At 44.8% G+C, this 17060-nt stretch overlaps 2 protein-coding genes across 2 annotated transcripts; one reads left to right on the forward strand and one right to left on the reverse strand.

Moving 5' to 3' along the window:
* The first annotated feature begins 1111 nt into the window (after window positions 1-1111).
* Window positions 1112-10909, forward strand: LOC146755423 (man(5)GlcNAc(2)-PP-dolichol translocation protein RFT1-like). The gene is made up of 13 exons (XM_085525498.1): window positions 1112-1132; window positions 1941-2052; window positions 2496-2856; window positions 2966-3082; window positions 3470-3659; window positions 4285-4386; window positions 4831-4965; window positions 5659-5737; window positions 6796-6926; window positions 8049-8193; window positions 8806-8911; window positions 9987-10236; window positions 10688-10909. The coding sequence occupies exons 1-13, from the start codon at window positions 1112-1114 to the stop codon at window positions 10850-10852; spliced, it is 1914 nt and encodes a 637-aa protein (XP_085381624.1). The 3' UTR covers window positions 10853-10909.
* A 23-nt stretch (window positions 10910-10932) lies between these two features.
* On the reverse strand, window positions 10933-16875 carry LOC146755424 (uncharacterized). The gene has a single exon (XM_085525568.1). The coding sequence runs from the start codon at window positions 15526-15528 to the stop codon at window positions 14059-14061; it is 1470 nt and encodes a 489-aa protein (XP_085381694.1). The 5' UTR covers window positions 15529-16875; the 3' UTR covers window positions 10933-14058.
* Between the last annotated feature and the right edge of the window lie 185 nt (window positions 16876-17060).

Here is a 17060-nt window from a genome sequence, read left to right on the forward strand (position 1 = left end):
TTGTGACTTGTGTTTAGTTATGTCGGTGTGTGCTGTAAGGTGTGCTGCTTCAGTTGACGTTACCCAGGCTGAAAACACCAGAGGAGAGCAACAAGGATGAGACAGTATCGTGGAATACAGTGCAGTTTATAGCATGCATGTGCTGTACAAGCATTCTGACTATCAATATGCTTTCCTTGTTGTCCATAAAATTCCTCTCATTCACTTCCAGGAGAAGACTGGGAAGTCCTTCTTTTCCACGTGTTGTCTGTTCACCTTACAGACTGCATTGGAATAGTTAGACTGACATTTCCTATTTATGCACAGCTGGGTACAGGATGGGCAGTAACACACGAAGCTGTCTCGGATTTGCCCACCTGGCTCTGGTGATGTCAGCACATTTCGGTCCCTGTAGCAGTTCAGTGCTGCTGGTTTTTGCACTCTGCTGGTCAAACACTTCAGAAATAGTTGCAGAGGAGAGTTCTGTGTTTTTTTGTTTTGAATCCACCTCGGTGTGTGTGGGGGAGGCAGCTCTCGGCCCTACACTGACTGCTTTGGCAGACCCATCCAGTTTCCTCTGTAGTGTTCTCCACATGTGGTTGTGAAATCCAGTGGCTGACCTCTTTTCTAAATACTGAGTCACCATTCTTTTAAAATAAGTGATGCCAGAATTCTCCCTTGTTTTCAGGACCTTTCTTTCTACTTCTGCAAGTATTGAGCATTTCTCCCTTGTCCATTCTGCACAATCACTTTTCAAGTAACTTTATTATTCTTTTTGCTTTACTGTGTTCTGGTGTAAGTAACTGTTTGGTTTGTCTTCCAAGCAAAAGATCTGCTAACAAAGACTGCTTTCCTTCAGCAATGCAGGAGCAGCCACCGAGGAGTGTGCTGTGCCCCACAGTTAGCACAGAGCGTGTTCTTCACGTGGGCACACCTTCTGTGTGTAGAACACGGACAGTAACGATGGTGTTAGCAAAGATGAAGTGTTCTGTTTTCTCAGTTCAGTTCTGAGCAAATAGCTGATATGTCTTCACTGCACTACCCAGCTGGAACCACCTGATGTCCTGCATTATTAACGTGGTTAAATGGTATTGCGTGTAAGTAAATGTCTTAGCTTGGCCTCTTGCTAACGATGCTAGACTTTGGCTCAGAGGTAAAAAGGGACCAAATGTAAGCCTGGGCTGCAAAACAGCCAGCAGACTGAATGAGTTCACTTTTTATTGGTGAGTCGTCATGTGCTTCAAGAAAATGACACGCAAAGCTCATAGCAGCCTCACATGGATTTGGTTGAAAAACCCAGTGTTGCACAGTGAAAAGGGCTGCTCACCCTTTTATCTGTATGGTTTAACAAGGCAAGTCTGATTTTGGGCCTCCCCTGTTGCAAATTACACATTCCACTCTCTGTACCGCTGATCTGATCTCATTGTTAAGCACCACAGTTCTCTCTTTTGTTTTAATAATCACACAAAGGTCTGGAAAACTGCCATAATTCAATAAAAAAGCAAGGCTGACTTCATGGTTTCCTGGCTAGCTCTCTCCTAGGCTGCAGTGAACCTGCATATACCCTTCGGAAACGTTACTGACAACATTACGGGGTTTCGTTCTGTACAATGTAATGTTTGTGAGAGGATGAAGTGATTCAAGTCACAGGCTCGGGGTATGGTGTCACTGCAGTAGTCAGAAGTGGCATTTGTGCCTTGCTGCTCCCATAGGGATGCTGTGGGGCTCTGTTTCTGTTGGAAAGATTTCAGGTTCGCCACAGACAGAGAACAGGTTTTTGCTTTCTGTATTGTGCTTTCAGCATAATTGATCGCATCAGGTTTTGTGTGCGGATGGACAGGAGTTTGCTCCACATCAGACATGGAATGTTAGGAGTATGGTGTGCACGGAGGATGTCAGTGCTGGTTTAGCCTCAGACGTGGGGTCAGAGCCTCTGCTTTGAACCTCTCCACATTCCTCAGGATGCGATGGGAGTGTTCTACCGCTTAGAACAGCCTGAGGTGACTCCTGAAGTGTCTCTTACGATGAACCTTCGGTACTATTGGATTCTCAGAAAAGAGTCTTACATTTTAGGTAGGATGATAAGGCACAGATAAAATGAGGTGGTGAAGTTGTATTGTACGGGCTGCTCCAAAAGTAATGCCTGCCGTTTATTTCCATGGGAACTGCACCGGGTGCAAAGAGCACAACAGCACAGTTGTGTGGAGCAGTGTCAGCTACAAAGCGCCGTGTCTCAGCACTGTCACTACCAGCAGCTCCGTGTTTTGGCCAGCAAAGAACAAGAGCCGAATGCGGCGCTGCTAAAAGCTGCATGGCCAGATCTGGGGCTTTTCTTTCCTGTCCGTGCCCCCAGTGCTGCAATGCACCACATCACTGCGCTCACACGCACTGCTTGTGCTCCATCCACATTCACAAGTGGAGCTGGACGCCTCTGGCTGCCATTTCCCCGCACACTGAGGCCGTACATTGTATCGCTGCACACCCCGCTGTGTCACCCCGCCGCCACCTGCTGACAGGCACCACACGGGTCGGGTTCAGCTCTGCTGCCGTCCGCCCCCTCGTGACGTCATCGCGGCGCGACGCTGTCCTTCCGGCCGGTCGCTCGGTGTCATGGCGGCCGTCGGTGCTCTCCGTCAGACCGCCCGCCTGGCCTCGTCCAGCGCCCTGCTGCAGGTGCGGGCCGACCCGGGACCCCCGGCCCCGCCTCCTCCCGCTCCTCGCCCTCCTGGGCGGCGCCCGCGGGAGCCGGCCCGGCCCCCCGGCAGCGCTTTCCTCCCCCGTTCCCCCGCAAGTGCTGTTCCGGGCGGTCACCTTCGGGCTGAACGCGCTGACGCTGCGCTACCTGTCCAGGGAGCTCCTCGGCGTCGTCAGCGTGAGGTGACGCCGCGCTGCCCCGGCAATGGGAGCTGCCGGGAACCGCCTCTGGTGGCCGGGTTTCCTTGGCACGGAGCGGGGCCGACCCCGTGTCCCGTCGTGTCTCCCGCAGGCTGACGCTGCTCTATTCCACCGCGGTGTTCCTGGCCAGGGAGGCGTTCCGCAGGGCCTGCTTGAGCGGCGGCGCGGAGCGGAGCTGGGCCGCGACCATCAACCTGCTGTGGCTGACGTGAGAGCGGCTCCGCTTTGCTTTAGAGCTCACTCCTGGTTCCGGCTGGAGGAGGCGGCGGGTCCTGCAGCGGGACCTGCACGAGGCGGCCCGTGTCTGCAGCCCGTGTCTGCACTGCATGCCGTGCATGTTTTCTTCTGCTGACTCCACTGCCGTTGCCTGGAAGGCTCACTGTAACAGTTACATTGGGGCTATCAGACTCATAGCTGCAAGTAGTAGCTCGCACTGACAGGTTTTACACCAAAACTTGTAGCTACAATAGCAATGAGTTTGTCTGATCTCTTTCGACATATGTAAAGTACAGCAGCGTGGGAAATTTGAATCAGATTTTCTCTTGTTCTTTTTTCTGCTGAAGGAAACCTGACTGTTTTTACATTAACTTTTTAGAGTCCCTCTTGGTGTCTTCTGGTCTGTTTTCCTGGGCTTCGTCTGGCTGCACGTACTTGAAGTTCCGGATCCATCCGTGGTTCCTCACTATCAGGCTGGCGTGGTGGCGTTTGGCCTCTCTGCAGTTGTTGAGCTTCTAGGGGAGCCATTCTGGGTTTTAGCCCAGGCTCACCTGTTTGTAAGGCTTAAGGTTAGTAGGGAAGCTGTGATCATAGGGCTGTGTGGGACGGAGAAACTTCGTGCTGAAAAAGTGACGTAATGGAAATGAAGACCAGATTCCTGAACTGGATCTGTGCATGTTCAGGGGTGCTTAAAAAACAAATGAAGCTATGGGTTGCTTCGTGCTGTACGATGTAGTCATAATGTATTTGTAACGTTAATTTGCTCCTGTTTAAAAAAGGAAGTTAATTTGTTTAGAAGTTACCTCCCTAATGCTCATTAAATGTATAATCACAAGTGTTGCTCAGAGGGAGGCACAGACGCCTTCCACACTTCTGCTTTTCACTGTCGGTGTGAGGCTGTGAAATGCAGCAGCTGGGGTCACGATTGTGCCAAGCAGGATTTACTCCCATGTGGGTCCCACACAAGGGAGCGGGGCAGTGTGATGGGGGAAAAGTGCCCTATAAGACTTGAGAATGTGCAGAGATGCTGCAGCGTGAGGTGGTCAATGCAGCAGCAGAACTGTGGTAGCCACACTGACTGTGAATGCCTTACAGGTCCTTTGTGGGTTGTGTGTGTGAAACTGGAGTGCTTTGCCTTTCTGTAGGTGGTTAAGCTGGCAAAAATGAGCGTTGTCTATTTTCTCTTTCTTGAAGGTAATTGCTGAAAGCCTTTCGATAGTGTCAAAATGCACTTTGACAGTTATCTTAGTCATCCTTTATCCGCAATGGGGCCTTCACATTTTTTCCTTGGCTCAGGTAAGTTTCCTGTATTCTGTATATAAATTCTTGCTCTGAAATGTTCTTTGCTGCTGTCTGTGACATTTAACCTGCTAGATAACACTGAGGAGGTGAGAGAATGTTCCTCCGAGGTGAGGGTTTAAATGTGAAGGATTTTGGTGATAGACGTTACTTGGCGCGTTGAGCCCAGTCAGTTTAATGGGCACCTTTGTTGTGTGCCTAAAGGTACATTTTGTGAATAAGGTTGTTACGTTGTGTGTGCTTTAGCTGTTCTTGAGGGCAGAGGGCTGTGATGCTGATCTGCTGATTAAAATGAATTTAAATCAACAGTACTCTGTGTGTGGGGAGGGGAGTTACAGTAACGCCTTCAGCTAGGTTCAGAGTTGACAGGAGGAAGAACTGCCTTCACTTCTCACTGAGTTCTCACTCATTCTTTGTTTTTTTCCTTCCTTGTCTTTCCAGCTTTTGTACACCAGTGTTCTGGTGCTGTGCTATGTGGTTTGTTTTGCAAAGTTCTTGGGGTCTCCTGAAGCAACAAAGAAGTCATTTCCGATTACAAGAATGAAAGGCCTGTTACCTAACTGGATGGCGGATAAGGTGGGTCACACAGTTCATTCTTAAGTCTTTGACGAGAGCGCTTTGAAAACTGGAGTTGATGGAGTGACTGAGAGATTATTTCTGCTCCTGGACACCATGGCTGGTTAGGAAGCATGGTTGCATAAAATTCCATTCACAGTTGTTGCATTCAAATCCTTGTCAGAAAACCACAGTGAGCCTGGAGCTCTTTGTTTCTGGGCCTCGTTGGCTGCCTCATCTGTTGATTGGAGATGGAACATTTACAGTGTTAAAGGGAGTGAGCTGGTATCAGGTAGAAGAGAATCCAGGGTTGTCTTACAGAGCTGGTACTTCAACTTCTCCTCAGACAGAACGTGGTGGTGCACAGCGTCCTGCAGATACTCAGATCTCTGATGTCCTCCAAAAAGGAAATGGGGCAAAGAAAGAAATGAAAAGGCAAAGATGAGGAAGAGACTGAGAGATTGAGGACATGAAGGCAGTTCTGTCTTGTGAGGCTTGCAGGAGTGCTTTGAAGAGCACTGAAAGATGTACAGTACTGTGAGGGGCAGAGTTATATTGGTCTGCTAAACAACTTTTCCCCCTCTCTGGTTACTGTTGAGTGATTTACTCTGTAGAAAACTTATGCAGTTCCTTTGTGTATCTGCAAAGATGGTGATTTTCCACAAGGGAGAAAGTCAGCCAGACCAGGGTGACGCTGCTTCTTTGATTTTGCAGGCTTTCCTTAACTGGAAGGAAGCATGGCTGACTTGGAGCTTCTTCAAACAGTCCTTCCTGAAGCAGATTTTGACAGAGGGTGAGGCTCAATGTGTGGGAATGCTGGGGGAAGAAAAGTGGATGCAGGTCACAAAATGGACAAGGAGCCTGGGAAGGCTGGGAGGGGATGGTGGTCAGAGCGGCACCAGCAGGTGTTGGCAACCCAGGTGCAGTTACGGAAGGTTTGTGGAGGATCAGAACTGTACCGTCCTGCTGGACATGTCTCTGGAATGCGTCCTGTTAGCAGGGCCTGGACACACACGGGGAGAGATGTGGGGGTTTGTCCTTACTTCTGTGTTTTCAACTTCAGGTGAGTGATACGTGATGACTTTTCTGAATGTGATAAACTTTGGCGATCAGGGTGAGTGTGGCGATGCTGTGCAACAATGACATCATTTTCTAGTTGCTCCTTTTTGTCTGCTTCTGAAAATACTGAAAATATTAGAAACCATTTGAAAATAACATGAAAATGTTGGAGGATTTCAGTGGCGCTGGGACGTTGAGGTGCATTTCAGAGAATGATGGGTAAATGGTTATTAAATATAACACACACCAAAAAACAAGAAACAAAACCAGAGCAACTTGTTTGAGGGTCGTGGATTTAAGGAATGCTTCTCCCTTGGATCAAAACTTGGCAGTTGTGCCTCTTCTGCTGTGCGTCTTGTTTCTGTTTTAAAAACTTGGAAGGAGGCAGCATAGTATCTGATACATTGCAGTTCCTTCTCTTCATTTTCTTGGCCCTGTTGTCTTCCTTTGCAGTCTGTTAGCTGTTACAGCAGGAACACTGTTGTTTGTAGCATCACATCTCCAACTGAATGTGCTCCATAAAAGCAGTGTCCTTACAGAGTAATGAATGGCAGCAGCAGTTCAGGTGACAGCACTGGCTGCGCCACAGGCTGATTCTCTTGCATCTGGATCTTTTATCTTCCTCTGTAGTAAGAACTGAAGGGGCTGCCTGGGGGTGTCTGGGGCTATTGCTAGATTTGCTCTAATGCTGCATTAAGTTCCACTGGTTCTCTCTTTGTTTATCAGAAATGTGGAATAGGAATTTGTGCCAGAAAAAAAGTGACAGCTTGTTGGTGTGTTTTGTTTGTGAAGGTGTGTATGATATCGTGAATAATCTCGGGTCGCTGGTGGCCAGGTTCATCTTTTTGCCTATTGAAGAGAGTTTTTATGTCTTTTTCGCTCAAGTATTGGAAAGAGGGAAGAATGTAAAGGATCAGAAGCAGGTACGTTTGTTAGTATTGGTTCCACATGAAATGCTTACCTTCTGTTGGAGATCAATTGTATCAGGAGTGTGACTGACGTGTGTTTAAATTACTGAGTGTAAAGATATTTGGAAAGAAACTTGAAGTGGAGACCATGCCGAAGGAGTCTGGACAAAAAGCAAATGGATAAAAAGGTAGCGAAGTAGGAGTTACGAGGTGCAATGACATAATGCTGCATTGTCTGGTAATTGAAGTTAAAATCCTCTACTCCAACAGCATGGTGCTTGTGCACCATGTCTGTGCAGCTGTGCTGAGGCAATTACTGTAGGTTCAATCTCTTTCCAGCAAATAAGTGGCACTTGACAATATTTGACTGACTTGAAAATACAACAGGCTGGTAAGCATTGAGCGCTTCAGAGGGTGCCCTTTCCAGAGGAAGACAGCTGTGTTTTGGCTGAGCTTTGGGATTGTTTGTGCAGTAACGATGGTTACATGAAGGAGAGGTTTCTGTATGCTCTAGAAGAAATTCTTGGTCAGATAGGAAGGTCCCAGTCAGCCAAGTGTCGTGTCTCACGTTAATGGTAGGCTGACAGAGGTGTACCTGTGTGTGTGTTTGACGTGGAGTGTTCATGGTGTGTTTGTGTGTGGGCTTATCCCGTGCACCTGGCAGGAGGTTTGACTCCTCATGAGGGGTGTGGGCAGCTGCATCTTACCATGTACAGAACTCACAAGTGGCTCCTTATGCTGTGGCGAAACTTGTAGTCCAGTGTAACAATGAAGACGTGGCCCTTTTGGTGATTCAGGCTGTGGCCCTGGGCAAATGCTGTGCTTTTCTTTGCTATTTACTGGCTGCTGTTTGCCCCTTTCCTTAAGCCCTGAAACAGAGCTGTCAATGGCTGATCTTTGTTGAGAGTTCTGCATATAATACGGAAGAGAATAAGAATACCTGAGCACAGCTGGAAGCCAGGACCAAGTGTGTAGGTGTGTCAATACCAAAAAATAGTCTTGGCTGTGCCTTGCATTGTGCCAGTGGACTTTTTCCCCCTGGAACAGTTTCTCTTGGTGACAGCAGCAGTTGTGCTGGTTCTAGTTCGTGTAATTGACTGCTGGGTTTTGTTGTTTTGTTTCTGTTTTTTTCTCCAGGATGATGTTGCTATGGCTTCGAATGTGTTAGAACTGCTGTTGAAGCTGGTGCTTCTGATTGGCCTTACCATTGCTGTTTTTGGATGTGCCTTTTCTCAGCTGGCTCTGGATATTTATGGAGGTTCAATGCTCAGTTCTGGAACAGGTAAAAAGCTTTAGCTGTGTTTTTTGTTTCTCAGCTCTGTTCTGAGCTCTTGGCTCGGTCAGCTTTCTGTCTGAAAAAAATCAGCTCAGGTTAAAAGGAGCTTCAAGTAGCCTCATTCTGGTAGAATTATTTGATTGCTTTGCCCTCCTGTAGATGCATGCATTTAGAATATTCCAACTGTAGCACCACAGCTCCCAAAGTTACCTGCAGGGATGCTTGCAGAGGCTGGAATGTAGCCCAGCAGTAGTTTTAACAATATTAGGAGGTTTACAAGGAAGGAAGGATAAAGCATTGGCTTTTCCTGACTTGTGTCACGTGTACCAGCTTATGGCCCAATAAATACAACCACCACTTTTGTGGAGGAGATCTTGTCTGTTACATTAATAGCTGCTGCCGCCTTGTACTTTGTGTTTGGGTTCCCCTTGCTTTGTTTATTCTGTTTGTCATCTTGTCAAGATGTCCAGACCAGAAGCTTCTCAAAGGGACACAGAAGTTGCTGTTATCATCGGTGATAATGTTACAGCTTCTGTTGTGGAGTATGAAACTGTGGCTTTATAAAAGAAATAATGATCTCTTTATCCTTGTAATGCTGCTGTCTTTATTTTGTTGTAGGTCCCGATCTTCTCCGGTGCTACTCGTTGTATGTCCTATTTCTTGCTGTCAATGGAGTAACAGAATGTTTCACGTTTGCTTCGATGTGCAAAGAAGAAGTGGACAGGTGAGGAGTACCCCCAGTGCATCTGTGTGTGATTTGCATGGAGTTAAGCATGCAAATGGGGAACAATTGTTCTGCTTGGATATTCGCTTGGAAATGCTTTTCTGTTACTGAGAAGGCAGTTTCTTTTTGCAGTCGTTTTAAGGACTGTGTGCAGACCTCGATGTAAAAGCTTTAGTTTAAACCTTTGGGTAAAAAGGATCCGAACTGACAAGGTTATTAGCTTTTAATACACAGCAAACTGGGAAAGTAATTTAATGTGAAGTCTTATTTTCTGTACATGTACGTGAATAGAAGCTTCAGTTTTTAAGGTGGACTGTTATGTTAAACTCCTTAAAGTCTTGCAGCTGTTAAAACTTCTCAGTCACAGTTTCTATAGATCACATTTGGGATGACATGAGTTCAGTGGTTTATCGGCCTTGAGGAGAGCTCTGGACAAGATGAATTCCTGTGATGTTTTGCAGCCTGGATGTTTTCTTGGTTCTCTGTTGTGGTGTGTTGGCACTGCAACCTGATGGCTGCCATCGGACTTGTTTCACTTCTGTGGCTGTTGTCTATTACAGCTCTGTTCCAAATTAATTAGGCCTTTATTTTTTTTAGGTCATTAATTAAAAGAGATCCTCTTTTAGCAGTTTAGCAATTGAGCAATTCTTTTTAGATGTGCAAGGACTGCTTTTGTCCCCCTTTCCAAGTGTGATCTTCTCTTTAAAGCCACTGTTTGGAGCAGGACTAAGTGTCACCCTATTGAGCGTTATTGTTCTTCAGTACCGAATAGAGAAGGAAAAAGTCCTCAGTGTTTGATACTGCTAATTATTGTTAGTAGGTTTTCTGAAGTGAATGCACAGGTGAATAGTAGGATAGAATTTCCTTCACTTAAAGTAGTTGTTGGTTTAGTTTACTCAACGTATTTTTCATTCTTGTGCTGCATTTCTTTTCTCAGCCTTGCCGGCTGTTAGCAGATGACAGGAGTTGTTGCTCCCATGTTTTAGAAAGCGAATGGATTTTTATCTTCTGAAAATGAGTTTAGTAATTAAATAGTGCAACTGCATATGTTGTTTATATTGTTTCTTCTTCCTAGGTACAATTTTGTTATGCTGGCCTTGTCCTTCGTGTTCCTGTGCATCTCTTATTTCTTGACCCGCTGGCACGGAAGTGTTGGCTTCATCCTTGCCAACTGCTTTAATATGGGTATTCGCATTGCTCACAGCATCCAGTACATCTATGAGTACTTCAAGGAAAGCTCCTACAGACCTTTGACAGGCTTGCTTCCCTCACCGTTTTTAATACTCGCTTATGTCATAAGTGGAGGAATTACTGTTTATTCAGAGGTAAGTATCTGCCTCGGGATGTTCCTTTCACTGCGGAGGTTTGTCAGATGGCTTCATTACCAGAAGGAAAGAAATACTATCAACAGGAAAGGCTTACAACCATAGCCTTGGAGATTTCCATTACATCTTGCAAGGCTGCGTATAGATCTATTAAAAATGAAACAAAGACATGCAATTATATTGATCTTCAGATGTGTGCCTGCTTGCCTTCTCCAGGTGGCAGAGAACTGTGTACCTAATGAGTCAGACAGTTCTGCTGGCCATCTGTATATCCACATTCTTAGTTCTTGGTAATTGATGGTGATAGTGCAAAGAAATGGTCACTAAAGATTCGGTTAAAAAAATAAAAAAGCAGTGCAGGGGGAATAAAACAACAATATCTATCATGTATGTAGCTGGCCTACCTTGTGCCAACTGGTTTTCCTTCAGTTGCTGGTTTCCTTTGTTTTAGGCATTCTTCTGCTGCGATAAGGGTTGGATGTCAAGGCTGATTCACATCAGCATTGGGGCGCTGTGCTTTGCAGCTACCACCATTACCATGTTCTGCACAGAGACCAAGCTGGTCCACTTTGTCAGAAGCCAGTTCCTCTCCCAGTATATGAAGAAAGGAACATGAAATGCTCGTGGGCAGAATAATTCTTGTTCGTGGCTGCAATTATGGAGGGTTGTATTCTTTGCATGGTGTCTCGCTCCAATTTGTAGGAGGGAGGCAAGGTTCTTTGATATGTGTATACCCGGCGTGAGATTAAGAAGCAACGGTTCAAATGTTGGTCCAACCAGTTTATTAGAGTCCTAGCTATTTTTAGGGAGATGGGGAAGGGAAGGTAGGCAATAGAAAAAGTAGGAAATGTAAGCAAGGAGTCTTTGCAGAGAGCGAAAGAGATAGTCACCACCGTGGGTCCAGCGAGGTACACAGTAGGTCCGACGATCTCAGGAACTCGTCTGATCACCGCGGGGGATGGGAGACAGCCAGGGAGCTCCGCAGCAAGCCGGTCCCGGGGGTTCTTCCGACGAAGTTTCCCCCTCAGGGAATTTTCCGTCAAAGGTGCCTTTGGGAGTTTGTCTCCAAAGTCCCCAGTTTAGCGAGGGTCTTTTATCCCCCATTTCGGTGGGGGTTCTTCTTCTTAACAAACACTTCTTTGTAAAAAGATTTAAAACTAACTTTTCTGACATTCCTGTCCCACAGATAAGCCAGCAAGGGTTGGAGGTCTCTGTTGCCAGACACAAGATTTACCACCTTCTGCAGGGGTCTGCTCCTCCCAGCAGCACCCCTGGAAAAGACTGCTTGTCTTGTTCCTGCTTATCTTTGCAGTCCTAAGCAGGGATGACACGATAACACCCACCATTTACCCTCCTGGATAGTTAGCAGTTGCCTGTCACAGTCTTATCATCAGAAAGGCCTCACGAAAGCAAACTTTGAGACAATAAAAGAAAAACAGTTCTGTCTTTCACACCACCCCGTGGCTCAAAGGTTGCTTGAAATTGATGTGCAAATGACCATTCACGGTGGTGAGGAAAGAAAAAAAAAAGTAAGCACGAGGGAAAAGAGGGATAGGTGATATGGGGGAATTAAATGTTAACAATCATCATCATTCAATCAAAACCTTGATTGATAATGCACTAACTAAACATGAGGTTACATGTAAGGTCATAATTTTTTTTTTGAGTTGACATATACACACTGATTCCAGCTTTCATTTTAGACAATTCTATAAATGGAAATTTCAAAGTTAATGTATTATTACTTATCAACAACTATGAGGTGATAAACCACCAAAAGGAGAGAGAAGGAACACAATTGTGGTGAATGTAATAGGCAGTGCCTGCAGGGCGTCCCCTGCTTCAAAGTGCACTTTGCCTTTCTCACCCATCACAGATTCTCTCCTGTTTTAATTCTTGCTAGAGATTGCAAAGGCTTTTTCACATGTGCTCCATATCCGCATGGCCAGTGCATGATATAGAGCCCAGGTGGAACACCTGCTCTTAAAAGACAACAAACCACTATATTAGATCTCTCTACAATACAAACTACTCAGAAAAGTTATTTAGAGCTACAGTTACTTATTCCTATTGCTTGTTACTTGCTTTACCCTTAGCTTCCTTTCTTTATTTAATTGGTAAGCTTTTTCTTGTTGACCTACTCCTACTATTGTTACAAAAATCATCTAAGGGTAGTAATTCTTGATGCAGTACAGAGTGAGATGCACCCGTATCTACCAGAAAACAAACATCTTTACACTGCTGTGTGCATGTTGCATTCTGGGGGCAAAACTCATCCTGGGATCTTCATGTCCTGCTCTAGTGCAGCTGTTATTATTCTTCCAATTCTTTCATTACAATCCCTCTTTCTATACAATTTCCAAGCTCCATACTTCAGTTCCTTAAATGTGTATATTATTGAAAGAAAATGCTGTCCCAAACTTTCTCACTTTCCAAACTCTCATCATTACATAAACTAACGTATGTTACTCCACTATTTGTACCCTCAGTTATACTTCTGTATCATTAACAGTTCTTATACCATCAAAGCAGTTTGTCCCATTCCCTTCAGAACCCACAGATCAAACAATACAGTTCTTCAGTTTCTGCAACACCCTTAATACCATATAACTTTCCTTTAGCAATCCATGCTTATACATACCATAAACATTTAACAATCACAAAGACAGTGACAATAACCAATAGCATCAAATAAAATAAATAAATAGGGCTATTTGTGTCAGCTGTTTTTCACTTGAGCATTTCCAAAGCAGTTCAATTGCTGAGAGATATAAATAATAGTTTGGCAAGTTAGAGTACTGTTATAGTCTACCGAACTTTTCACAGGACAGTGTGTGTGTAGGATACCCCACAGTATAAACCATAAGAGGGATAATCCCAGAAACATACACGTCTCTTATCAAAACTTAGACATTTTTCAACAACCATGTTTTGTATGGAACTCCTGAACTTATGTGACACTGAAAAACATCAGTGCAAAGGGTTTTAAAATAGATTTCATTTTTGACCACATCCAACAGATATTAGATGGGTTCCTTGGCTCATTTCCCAATTTATTAGGAATTTGGAAACACTATGGAGGAGTTACATGCAAATCATAATCAGTTTGACAAAAAGGGGTAAAAGAAGGGATCAGAAGGAATGGTTATCACTGTGCAGAAAGTACCAGAAAGTCAGGATGACCTGAAAAAAGAAACTATGAACCAAATTGTGAAGTTTTAACAGATCCAAGGACTGATATCAATCACAGTCCACAACCACAACAAACAAAAACATAATACTATTGCAACCAAAATATGTAACAACAAGTTATATTCAGAATTCTAGCACAATCACATCTTCAATTTTTCTGTCACAAAACACAAATGGTTAAAGTCAGCTATCAGCCATTCTGTGTTCAGTAAAGGTCCCACGGGGATCTTCTGAAAAATAAGACAAGCCAACAACTTGCCCTTTTGGGGCTTTGTTAATACAATTAAAAAATGAGGGAACAATCCATCGAGGAGTATATTTTACATTCCTCTTTCGGGGTGTCCTTAGCCTTCTAAGGATATTTGTTAAGGGATTTCATTAAGGTTGGGGAAACGCCTCATGTTAGCTGAGTCAGTCGACACAGGCTGGCCAGAGAGATAAGTGTTTCCCTAGCTTATCAGCAACTGGATCGTGACTCACAGGGGCAATTGGCAGGAGTGGGGAGGCCTTGGGACAGAAGGTGTTAAATCGAGGATCTCCTTTTGTAGTGAGCTTTCTAATAAACATCCACCCTTCACTGCCTTCCCCCCCCCCCCACCTCCCACTCATCTGGGGGAGGGGGTGAAAGCATCAGCTTTCCTTGAGCTTTTGTTCTGGCCACCAGTTAACTAATTTCTCTAACCTGATTGTGGGTAATCCATTCATCAAATCTCGTGGAACACCCTTTTGCCAGCCCAGTGTCCAGAGATGATTACGTTTATGATCAATATTTCGCCTACCCGTTCTTACTGGCAGTGAGACCCTTTCAGTTCCACTGAGCTTTGGACTAGGTGACCTAGGAGCAAGGGTGGTTGCTGCGAGCCTTACTTCCTCTGGTTCAGATATACTGGAAGAAGCCACAGGCCCATATTTCCTTTCATAATTAATCAACTCTTGGGCAACCTCCCCCCATGTCCATACTTTATATCCCGACTGCAGATGGTTAGAGGTTACAACTCCTAATGCTGCCAGGGTTCTTTCTCCCTGAGGCACAGCCTGTACCTTTCCTTGCAGTTGTATGCCTATAGGTTTCAGTGATTCTGGAAGCCCTCTGATTAAAGGAGTCATCCGTTCAGGATCAACAGGCATCATCATAGGTGATTCATGATGTGGCTGCAGCTTTCTATCATACATCATTTGAAGACAAGCAGCTTTTTGAACACTTTCCACTAATTGATCAACTGTTCCAGTAATGGCAAGAGGGTCTCCCCTTTCTAAAGGGTTAAGACCACCTGCCCAATAGGCAGCCCTCTGTGTTAGGGACCAGGGAGCACGGTTGTTACCAGTAGTTAAAAATACTCCAGGCCCCCAATAACCTTCAGCTTCTTTTTCAGTTAACAGTATTTGGTCTCCACCAGTGAGACTAACCCTCCACACATATTCCGTCTCTGATTCCTTTGGAGAGCGGCTAAAATCCTTTTTCAGTTTTGCTAATTCAGTAGCAGAAAAAGGAATTTCTTTAACATTCATTTGAGGGTCCAGATCCTCACTGTTATCAAATGTATATTCAGTTTTTATCAAAGGACGCAATTGGGTTGGCGAGTTGTCTAAATTGCCAAGCCCTTCCTTTATTCCTTGTAGTTCCTTCTGAGGAAAAGTTTTTTCTTGAGGCAAATTATGGACAGCAGTATTGCTAGTATTCTTATATGTTAATAGTTCCTTAAAAGCCATTTGCAACAAAACTGTATTATGTTGCTCTCTTTGTAATTGTTCCTCAAGGTTCACTATTTGATTTTGCAGAGTTTTTACCAATTCTTGCATTACTTTAACTGATTCCTGTAATGCTTGTATGGTTTGGGTTTCTGCCGAATGCTTTTCATCTCGGAACTCCACGGCAGCTTTTAAAGCAGAACCGAGTACCGCACAAATAAACGATTTTCCTTTCCCGGCTCGAGTATGAGCCTCATATTGTAAAACACGAATGCGGTCGGAAACACTCTGCAAGTTATACCAGTTTTGTCGTGCCCAATCCACCCCTGATAAAGAGGGCCGAGCACCATGCTTTTCTAAAAGGTCAAATAGCACATTTTCACTTTTCATAGCGGCAATAATTTCACTCATTTCTCAATACCCTAAAAGATACACACTAAGGGAAGAAAAGGTACACTTAACTCCTTACCCTTCCCCAGGGAGACACGCACCTATCAAACAAATGGAAATGCTACAATCATTCCTCCCTTTCACAAAAGACAAAGAAGCCCAATCAACACTTACAAAGAAAGTGTAAACACCTAAATCGCTCCTGGCTACCCTGTCAGGCCAGAAAAACTTCAAGCTTAAAGCCACACAAGTTACAAAACACTTCTAGGTTTCTCAGAAAGGAATAAACTTCTTGGAGAGGCACAAACGTCAAAAAAAATCGCTTTCTCACTTCCCCAAGAGGTGCACACACAAAACTTTCAAATTCCAAAATATGTTTCTAAATACTTAAACCACAAAAATGCGAAATAGTCTTCCCGAGGAGGCACACACGTATAAAACAAAAGCAAATAGTCAAAATTAATTCATACGTCCCCGAGAGGTAAACACATAAGCAGTAAAGTTTCAGAATATGGAGCGGTTTTCCTGAGAGGTGCTCACATCTAAGTTACAAAAATTATCGGCTCTTGCAACTCCAGGAGGTACATACAGAAAAATTTTGGAGTTTTTTGGAAGGACAGCACTCTCACGGCGGGCATCCTGCCGACTACACCAATAAAAATGTCTCGCTCCAATTTGTAGGAGGGAGGCAAGGTTCTTTGATATGTGTATACCCGGCGTGAGATTAAGAAGCAACGGTTCAAATGTTGGTCCAACCAGTTTATTAGAGTCCTAGCTATTTTTAGGGAGATGGGGAAGGGAAGGTAGGCAATAGAAAAAGTAGGAAATGTAAGCAAGGAGTCTTTGCAGAGAGCGAAAGAGATAGTCACCACCGTGGGTCCAGCGAGGTACACAGTAGGTCCGACGATCTCAGGAACTCGTCTGATCACCGCGGGGGATGGGAGACAGGCAGGGAGCTCCGCAGCAAGCCGGTCCAGGGGGTTCTTCCGACGAAGTTTCCCCCTCAGGGAATTCTCCGTCAAAGGTGCCTTTGGGAGTTTGTCTCCAAAGTCCCCAGTTTAGCGAGGGTCTTTTATCCCCCATTTCGGTGGGGGTTCTTCTTCTTAACAAACACTTCTTTGTAAAAAGATTTAAAACTAACTTTTCTGACATTCCTGTCCCACAGATAAGCCAGCAAGGGTTGGAGGTCTCTGTTGCCAGACACAAGATTTACCACCTTCTGCAGGGGTCTGCTCCTCCCAGCAGCACCCCTGGAAAAGACTGCTTGTCTTGTTCCTGCTTATCTTTGCAGTCCTAAGCAGGGATGACACGATAACACCCACCATTTACCCTCCTGGATAGTTAGCAGTTGCCTGTCAGAGTCTTATCATCAGAAAGGCCTCACGAAAGCAAACTTTGAGACAATAAAAGAAAAACAGTTCTGTCTTTCACACATGGGTCTGCCTGGATAAAGGTTTCCACATGAGTTTGTTGGAAGTATTGATAGTGACAGTATAAGTGGTTGCTGACTAAACTACTCTGTACAGTGAAAGAGAGCCGAGTAATTTTCTCTT

The sequence above is a fragment of the Coturnix japonica genome, chromosome 32 (assembly GCF_054131305.1).
Source record: "Coturnix japonica strain WE chromosome 32, WE-NBRP24, whole genome shotgun sequence".
Lineage (NCBI taxonomy): Eukaryota > Metazoa > Chordata > Aves > Galliformes > Phasianidae > Coturnix > Coturnix japonica.

What these genes read in the sequence shown, in the direction of transcription:
- LOC146755424 (XM_085525568.1), bottom strand. Translation starts at nt 15,528, where the DNA reads ATGAGTGAAATTATTGCCGCTATGAAAAGTGAAAATGTGCTATTTGAC.
- LOC146755423 (XM_085525498.1), top strand. Translation starts at nt 1,112, where the DNA reads ATGCTAGACTTTGGCTCAGAG. An exon ending in ATCAACCTGCTGTGGCTGAC is followed by an intron (nt 3,083 to 3,469) that starts GTGAGAGCGGCT and finishes TTAACTTTTTAG; the next exon opens with AGTCCCTCTTGGTGTCTTCT. An exon ending in GAAGCAGATTTTGACAGAGG is followed by an intron (nt 5,738 to 6,795) that starts GTGAGGCTCAAT and finishes TTGTTTGTGAAG; the next exon opens with GTGTGTATGATATCGTGAAT.